Here is a 9,828-nt window from a genome sequence, read left to right on the forward strand (position 1 = left end):
TCCTTGATCCATTGTCATCTCGTTTCAACTTCCTAATCTTTGGTTGGTACTTGCCACTTCTTTCGCATATCATCGTTACAAATGCATGTCGTTTGTCCGAACGATTGTCGAACCTTCCGATTACAACGCCATACCTCAACTTTCGGCCTCCCTACGAACCCATTGTAACATATGTTCATGATTTAACATCATCATTCGCTTCATTCGGTTTAACATCCACACTCACAATAGCTTTAGTAAACATTTTGGGGTGCACCATATCTACTACAACCAACAACACAAAAACAGTGTAAAAACTTGAACAATTAGGACAATTCGATGATGCACATCCGTCCGGACCACACCTAACTTTGTCCGGAGATGCATATTCAAATTCAACGTCTATTTTTCAGCTCATAAACAAGATTAATGCAAGGAAATGAATGAACTTACCTCCAATTTTGATTTGTTATACTCCCTTTGATGTGATGAAATACATAATGTTAAAAAGATGATTGAGATTGAAAGAAACTTTATTAACGATTTTGAAATGTGATGTTATCCAATTTTCTGCTGGTCATTTCTGGATATGCATTTCCGAAAATATCATTGAGTCGTTCATTTAACTAACTCAAGGAATTAAAACACAATAATTGAGTGCAGAAGTTATTTCGGATGTGCATTTTCATATACACCCAAATATGCAACGAATATGCATCTCCAAACTATGTTTTTGCAAAATTGGGTGAATCTCATAGAGACGCATCCATTTTCAAGGGTGTGAAAAGCACCACCAAATATTGGAAAGAGCATCCCCTTGTAGAATGCATTGGTTCCATTATTTGTCCCAAAAGTACCTGAATTCAAATTCGACTCACCAATGTTTTTTTTTTCAAGAAACTTGAATATAGATATGGTATCATATTCCAAGTTTCATCATTGTGTAAAACAAACCATGCAAAGTTTTCTAATGGATTTAGTGGGTTGGATAACACTGAATCCCTCTATCCCTTAAGTCACACTTTAAAGTGACTCGAATGATCAACTAGCTTTGTAACAAAGCATCGTGTGGATCAGTCAGCCAATCTCCATTGCAGCAAGCAAGTCAGTATATGTAATTACCAACGCAATCCGTTTCATGAAGAAATCAGAGAGAAAGAAAAAACTGATAATTAAAATTAAAAATTACATATTCATCTCTGTACATCACAGATAGTATCTTATGTCAATATAGCCTACTCTAGGATGCAGTTTTGGCCAAATAATTGAAATAAAAAAAATAGAGTTAAATGATCTACATGATATGATACAACCCTAAATGTGCCAAGATCTATGTTTGCTTCAACAAAGAGCTTGGCCTAAATAGGCACCTAATGTACATGTCAATGTCACAGCTCTAATTTAGTTATCAATCCCAAGTTACTAGTCTAAAACTGGTACAAACAGATAATAAACCTGCAATTAGCTTATATGCAATAAGCTTAATCAATCGCTATCGCTATCACTGTCTGCGTCCAGAAAGCTGAACTCTCTCCATCCGTTGAGTTTGATCAACACAGTTCCTCGGTTCTCTTCACTCCATTCAATTGACTCTTTATCTAAAAGTTTAGTAACCTGTATCAAGCAAATCATAAGAATAGCCATTTCAAAACAATTTTGTTCCCTTCGAAGAGACATAGTTATTGAGATTTGTATAGAAGGGGTGGATTAAACCGTACCGATTGTTTCAGCTTGGACTTTCCAAAACCGTGTGATCCACATCCTGTGATGACCCTTATCATCTGAACAGCTAAAGCAGAAATAAAAAGACAGTCAGGTAAAGTAAGAAAATGAAAACACAGTTCAATAAGCAATGTCCTTTTAAGTCCTAAGAATGAGTGAGAAGCTAGATCCTTAAGAAAATGCTTACAAGGAACATATGATCCAAACAGAAGGTGGAGTTTCAGCATTCTCATTGCTGGTTTCACATGCTGCCCGTGCAAATCAATAGTTATCACATTTTCTATACCCTTGTTTCTGCATAAGGCTCACAATAGGTTAAAACAAGCAATAACACAGACTGCATAAGGAAAACGTGAAAATGGAAGTTCTATGATTTTTGTTCTTTATTCCTATTTTGGAGAATCTTCACAAAAAAAAAATTCCATCAAGTTAAAGAAAACGACTGACCTAGCAACAAATATGTCATGGCTTGCCTTAGTGTCGGCTTTCTGAGCTACTTTAGTTTGTTCTTTACCCTAACCACACATAGAAATAGTTAGTACTATCTAGAAGTTTATGCTATTAAACAATGGACCTTAAAAAGCAATATATAGAGGAATTGAAAAAGCATTGGTTTTAAAAGATAATTATTATAAACAGCCATCCGAATGATTAGGTGCAAAGTAATGCATCACATTTTTGACAGACAAAATAATGAACCTGATCAGAAAGATATGCAGCATATCCTCGATCTCCATTAGTATATGCTGTTGCAGCCTGCAAAATTATGTCAACTCTATCATATACTCAATGACATCTGCACTCCAAATCAAACCGGCTTAGAGAAGAGATAGTTAAAATCAAAGGAAAAGACAAAATATGCACTTACTTTCTGAAAGTAACATTTCACAGAATCCCACTGCTGTCTTGCACCTTCCCTAAATGCATGATATTCCTCTCCTTTAGCTATGAACCAGAAAAATAAAATAAGTGAAGAGATATAGTTCATTTTCAATTTGATAACATCAACGAAATCCATCAAATTTAAGCATACAAAAAGAAAGATAATCCAAAAATACTCAAAAAATGTATGAAGCACTAACACCTCTAGGAGTAGGCGTATCGCGGTGTCTGACATGTGTCGGTTTCCGACACTAGTATGACACACGTACGACACATGCCAAAAAAATCTGACAAGTGTTCCAAAAAAAAATTTTTTTTTGCTTCAACACTCTTTAAATCAGTTCCGACAAATGTATGATCCTCATACAACACGTGTCAGACGATTTAGACAAGTGTTTAAAAAAAAGTGGTTTTTTCTTTACTTTCACAACACACCTTATACATTTTTGGACAAACCTCACACACATATAGACATTAACTTTGATTAGAATATTTTTAACTCTTTAAAATAATTGATAGATAAATGAACGTAAATTACTATCATATATGTAGTGGTGTAGGTGTCCTGTGTTTTTGACATTATCCATGTCGGTGTGTCTGTGTCATATTGTGTCTTGGTATCCGTGTCGGAGCCCGTTCTTCATAGGTGAAAATTGATGCAAATGCACTGTTATGATTTTTGACAAGAAAAAACTTTAATAGGCAAGTACAAATGACTGAATACTATTTAAGAAGAGTGAGTAGATGCAAGCAAAAGTATATCGAAATTGCCATACTGTGAGCACGCTGCTGAGGTTCTGCAACATTTGGACAAGGAACAAAACCAGGTCCCATGGACTGCATTTTCTTTGCTATGTTTCTCCAATTCATGGTACCTTTGTCGTGTTCGGAGCTTTTGGGGATGTTAAACAAGGACTCTAACACCTTTTGAGGAAGTTCAAACTTTGTACATCCTGGGCTAATATGAGAATTAGCTTTAGAACTAGTGAGGACCTCCGCATAATTCCTAAAACCAATAAACAACTAAGCTAGTGGAGTTAAGTTCCATACGACAAGATTCTTGATTAGGAGGAAGTTGAGATTCACATACAAGATGGTATAAATGAAGGCGAAAGTGAATAGGAGGATATTCGAGTAATGGACAATCCAAAATCATAAATATTGTTGTAGTAATTTAGGGGCAATGGTGATACTGATAATGAGGTTTGAACTAATAGTAATGAGTAATGACCATATACAAACAATTTTATGCTAATTTTATTTGCATAGATGTGCATACAAGAATATGCAATTTGGTTTTAACACAATCTAGCTCCCATCCCTATAAAATCATTTATCAAAATTGTTTTTGTTTGTAGGAAGGAAGTGGCGAGAAAGAATGAAAAATGTGAAGACAGAGCCATAATGTATCAACAACACTGCTATAGCAAAATAATAAATACATGAATATATCGACATGATTGACCTGCCATAAGATGTCGGACCCCATATATTATCAGAAAAGTCACCTTCCGATGAAAGAGACGTGCATTCTGATCTCCTGTCTATCAACTGCGCCAAAATATGACAATTATTATTATGAACTATAAGGATATAAGGATGCAAATAATGAAGATGTTAAAACTATATCCAATGATGAAAATCCAAAATTAACAGTCGTACAACCACAGAAATTTAAATACCTGACCAACTATTTCAGAAGATAACAAGTGACCCATTAAATGTTAAAAAAGAAAGTCATCACTTACGCTGTCATTATGATCATAATCAACAAGGAATCTTGTATCATCCATGTTGTTGCCTACTTTGAAATTAGAATTTCTATCATTACTGGATCTCTCATTAGCAGCTAGGTCAAGCAATACATCCGAGGCCTGGAAAATCATAATCACAGCTATTCATATTACAAAAGTAGAATAACTTGAGTTCATCAGTGTAGCATTCTAAAACACATGTAGAGATGCAAAATACACTAAAAAGCCCCAATACATGGTACGATACGACAGAGATACAAGGATACAAAAACTTCTATAAATCAAACGCCACAAGCAAAATATGTTAGTAAGCAGGAACATAACAGAATGAAGAACAAAACAACTTGAGTTGATTAAAACACATGTAGGGATGCAAAATACACTAAAAAGCCCCAATACATGGTACGATACGACAGAGATACAAGGATACAAAAGCTTTTATAAATCAAACGTCACAGGCAAAATATGTTAGAAAGCAAAATATGTTAGAAAGCAAAATATGTTATAAATCAAACCACAAAGTACTGAGGAATAAAACTTAAAAGAAAAGAACATAACAGAACTGAAAGAACAAAATGATTATTAGTAAGCAGGAACATAACAGAATGAAGAACATACACTTAAAAAAGCTTGAATTGACATTTATACCCTTAAAAAAGACCACTTTAAAAAAAGGATTTGAGGAATTTCGCCCCAAAACCCTAATGCCAGACGCGATAGCGGTTGGGGCCGCAACAACCACTATTGCTGACGGTAACTTGCAGGCCAAAAGTGTCGCGCTGAACCCTACCACCACTACGCTTCGGCAGCACTATTGGCAACATAGCGGCAAATAATGAGCAACAGTTACCAAACTCTGCCACTCAGAACTCTGCAGCTCTACAACCATAATAACTCCGCAGATGGGAGAGTGAGAGCTAAATGGGAGCGTAAGCAATCAAATAAGATCACGGGAATGCAGAAAATGTGTGAACCAGAACAATTAAGAACCTCAAGTAAGGATTCATGGGAAGCATAATTTCAGACTGCAATATACCTTTTCAACATCATATCCACATTGACCTGCATACAAAGATAAACATTTAATTCCAAGGACAGACAATAAACCAGAAAAACGTATTCTCAAAACAAATATTATAACTAAAAACACCATGAACTAGAATAAACACACAATGAGTAAAAATAATATGATAGCAAATTAAGGAAAAGAAGAATAAGTTTCTACTTTCTAGTTCCATATAAAACCAAAACAACAACAATACAAGTTTTATTTCAAGTAAGCGGAATGGACTACATAAATCAAATATGGTCCCATCATGAATCAGATCTAATAACAGACCATTAAAATTCATATTCTTAACATTTAAAGGCATTGTTTTCTTTGATCTCCCTCTAATCTCCTCCTATCATATGACTTGAAACTTGGATTTGAAACTTTAAACTCAAAAGACTTGAAACTTTAAACTCAAAAGACCTATAAAGATCGGACACAGACACCGACACCGGACACGACACAAACACCGACATATCAACACCAATAATTTTTTTTAAATGAATAAATTCAAAGTAATCACAAGTGTCGGTGCTACAGAGCAACAGACAATACATCAAACAGTTGATCTACAAATGCAATAACGGTTTTGAACACGAAAAGAGCAGCATAATTGAAATTGAAAACATAATAAATAAACTAAAACTTTTCTAAAACCACTAGTAATTCATTTTCTACTTTTCTATAGCAAACAAAACTAAATCCTGCAAAAGAACATAGCACATAACAAAAACAAAAAAAGTCAATTACTCACAAAGAACATCTCTAACAACAGCCAAATTAAGATCACAATCATTCCCAAGCATGGAATAAAGGAACTGCTCAGCCTCTTCCTTATCAACAACCTCAATCCCAAGCCTCTTCTTCCTACCACTATTCCTCCTCACATATTCATTACCCAAAATCGTTGAAACAGTCCCCGTAGCAGCAACAATCTTCTTCTGCTTCTGCTTCGGCTTAACCCCTTCAAACCCAACCACATCCTCCCTACAAATCTGCTCCAAAAACCCATCTGAAGAACCCGAAGTCGAACCCAAATCCAACCCAGAAGAACCCCCATTACCATTACTACCACCACTACACGAAGAAGAATAAGAAGATGAAAAAAAAGGGTCTTCAATACTGTCCACCAAACCTCTCCTTAAGATCTCAGAAGCCTTGGTTGGATCACCGTTTGCAACATCGTAAGCAACAACCGCTTCTTCGATGGAAGATAAAGAGAAAGCTTCAACCAACGATTGTAGAACTAGTTTTTTTCTCTCTTCTTTTTCAATAACAAGTTTGGGTTCTTTGTTCTCTTCAACCTTCTTCGGTGGTTTTTGCTTCTTCTTTTTTCTGGAGTTTTTCATCTTTTGAGAGAAAAAAAAACAGAATCCTTCAGAGAAAAAAAAGGTTGAAGATTGATTCTGAGTTTGAAAGGTGGGAATTTGGAGAAGGAATCGTTGATGGATGTTGTTGAAGAAGGAATGGCATGAGAGATTCTCTGAGAATAATATTAATAATATCGATGATAATAATATAAAGTTATTTATCTATAAAAACTGAAAAAGGAACGTGTATTTTGATATAGATTTTAAATTAGTTTTTGTTTATCTTTTTTATTTAATACCGACACATGAATTATCTTTTATAAACCGTTAAAAGAAAAATCGTGTTGATAATTCGATTGCGGGTTTGTAGGGTAAAAACCAATGTAGAGAATTTTAAGAAATACTCCTACATGAATTTTTAAAATTTGTTAGAAACGGTGAACATAGTCATGGATAGGGGTGGCAAAACAAGCTCGGCCCGCGGGGTATGTCCGTTTTGCCTACACTTTTGTGCGGGGCGGGCCAAAGATTTGGATCTTCACCCTTAAATGTGTCCGTCCCGCCCCGTCCCGTTTTTTTCGCGGACTTTTGCGAACACGTGTATTTATATAAATTTTGGTATTTTTAGGCTTAAATAGTGCAGTGCCCGCGGGCAGTTCCCGCTCCGCCCTCATTTTTTTGCAGGGCGGGTCTAAGTTTTAGGCTCACATCCTCAACTATGACAGTCCCGTCCCGTTTTTTTGCGGGCTTTTGCGGGGCGGACCTAAATGGGGCGGGAATGCCCTTTTGCCACCTCTAGTCATAGACATTAGTATTATTTCTTTATATGTTAATTAAAATAATTTAATTTAGAATTTAATTGAATTATACTAACCGTAAGTGTAAAAGGATTTTACACTCAGTTAATCATAGACGTCGGATATTAAAAAAAAATTGACTATTATTTTAAAAATTTATAAAGTAATACAAACGGATGATTCTGATAAATCGACGGTGTAAAACTTTTTACACCGACAGTATATAGTAATTAATCTCTTAAATTTATATATAGATGGAAACTTCAATATCCATTGAATTTATTTCAATAAATATTCATCGTATTAATTTATTTTAAAAATAATTAAAATTTATAATTGATTTTATTAAAAGTATTGGTATTCATCCGAATTTAAGAATATCATAAAATCATATTTATTATCAACTTAAATTCTTTTTAAATCTAAGTTAATTATAGTCAAAATAAAATCAAAGTTAATTATAATTATATACTTTTAAAGTCTGACTTTTAATAAAATATATGAGATTAGTATTTGATTTCTTGTTAATTAAAATAATTTAATTTATATATTGTCAATTACATTTTTTTATACACTTAAGTCAATAATAATTGTTAAATATTATAAATATTTGATTTTAGTTATAACTAGATAATTCTATTTTACTGAAAATAATCAGAAATGTCTTATCTTAATTATATAATATAGTTCTAATTATGATTAAAAATAGTTTGTTGGATATGGTTTTGTGGAGTTTTAGAAGATATTAAAATCTATAATAATCAAATTTAGAATATTAGATTTAACAAAAATATATATACCTTTTCTCCTTTATTGAGAGGCAGTGTTATAGGAAAACGGCCGGCACTTAATTACTTAAATCTTTTATATAATCTCTTTTTTATTTTGGAATCGGTCATCTTACTTTTCTTGATAAAGAAAACTTTTATTAAATGTTTATTTATGGATGATAACTTTTTTTCCTTTTTACTAAATTTTAGATCAATTTATTTAACAACTTCCACACTGTTTCTCTTACTTTTATAATATTTATATATTTTAAGTTATTTGAAAGCATTTACAACGGTATTTTTAGATGATCATTCTTGGGGATGTTAGACGATATAGTCTTATATTTCAGTTGAAGATGAAATTCTCCAAGTCTTTTATGGTTATTGTATGTTTTAGAAAATTAGTTTGACCAACCGGAATATAAGATCGAAGGATCATGTACATACAGAGTTCCTTAGTAGTCGTGTTATACCTCCTAGCCAGAATTCGGTCAGGGTACCAAAATAAGCAAGACGAAGTCAACCTCGTATAACCCGATAATGATCTGGTTAGTATAAGTCAGATCTGATGACAAGGCTAAAATGTCATTTGAAATGTCGTAAGAAGCAGTTACATAATGATACATTATGATAGGGAAGTTATAATTAGTGAAGAGGCGGACGTTACATGGCAATTATAGTGACGGAGGACGTTGGTGGCAGATGCATTTATGAAGAATATGGAGAGTCGAGCGAGCGGGGAGGAGAAGGAGAATGAGACCTATAAATAGGGGAATGTTTGGAGAATAAAGAGGGGGAATAAACAAGATAAGCAATACATAACAGACACTTCAATCAGTCATTTTAGGCTCTCCTTAACTAAAAACAAGGAAGTCGAACATTTTAGTGTTTTTTAGCAAGAACATTTGGCGTCCTATGTGGAGCCTCGATAAAACTTGCTCAGGCCACACAAGATCATCATCGAAAGCGTTAATTGTAACACCCTTCTAAAATACCCCAATGTTTAATAATAAATAACAACAATTAAATCATACATATCAGAGTAATCATACATCTCAAGGGTGTCACATAACAACTCCTTCACAAAAGTCAACGTAAAATCAGTCATGCTCAATTTTATTCAACATAAATCTTCTTTAACAATACGCAGCGGATAAATATTTCAACATCTGTAATTCATCAAAATTAACATTTATTCAACAATTCAAACATCCCGTCCCGATGTTACATCTATCAGAGCATGACCCTCTAACCACACTAGACTTCAAGCACTAGCTTCTATTCGACTCACTGCCCGTTACCTGAAAAGTATAGCTGTAAGGGTGAGTTCCTCAATCGATATAACAAATATTATAATTTATCATGTTATGTTAAGTAATTCTACACGTTAATCACCCTAATTATATCATGCATTAGGCAACGGCACAGTCAACTCAATTATCATATTCAAACACAACGTAAAGGCAACTCAATAACAACATAAAATGCAACTCAATGAGACTCGACTCTTCATGCATGTGGTACCATTTGGAGTAAAACTCCCAACTTAAAATCACTGCCAGT

At 33.9% G+C, this 9,828-nt stretch overlaps 1 protein-coding gene across 2 annotated transcripts; it reads right to left on the reverse strand.

Annotated features, from left to right (window-relative positions):
- Positions 1-1,133: 1,133 nt before the first annotated feature.
- Positions 1,134-6,910, reverse strand: LOC127084575 (SMR domain-containing protein At5g58720). Of its 2 annotated transcripts, none has more exons than XM_051025059.1 (11): positions 6,143-6,910; positions 5,374-5,399; positions 4,332-4,457; positions 4,092-4,134; positions 3,360-3,536; positions 2,570-2,646; positions 2,401-2,457; positions 2,149-2,216; positions 1,889-1,995; positions 1,698-1,768; positions 1,134-1,593 (listed from the first exon to the last, which is right to left on the reverse strand). In XM_051025059.1, exons 1-11 carry the CDS (start codon positions 6,735-6,737, stop codon positions 1,465-1,467), a joined length of 1,476 nt encoding a protein of 491 aa, XP_050881016.1. In that variant the 5' UTR covers positions 6,738-6,910; the 3' UTR covers positions 1,134-1,464. The 2 variants fall into 2 exon arrangements, with proteins under 2 accessions (XP_050881016.1, XP_050881015.1); XM_051025058.1 differs by having other exon boundaries at positions 3,360-3,589; positions 4,049-4,134.
- Positions 6,911-9,828: the final 2,918 nt, after the last annotated feature.

The sequence above is a fragment of the Lathyrus oleraceus genome, chromosome 5 (genome assembly GCF_024323335.1).
Source record: "Lathyrus oleraceus cultivar Zhongwan6 chromosome 5, CAAS_Psat_ZW6_1.0, whole genome shotgun sequence".
NCBI lineage: Eukaryota > Viridiplantae > Streptophyta > Magnoliopsida > Fabales > Fabaceae > Lathyrus > Lathyrus oleraceus.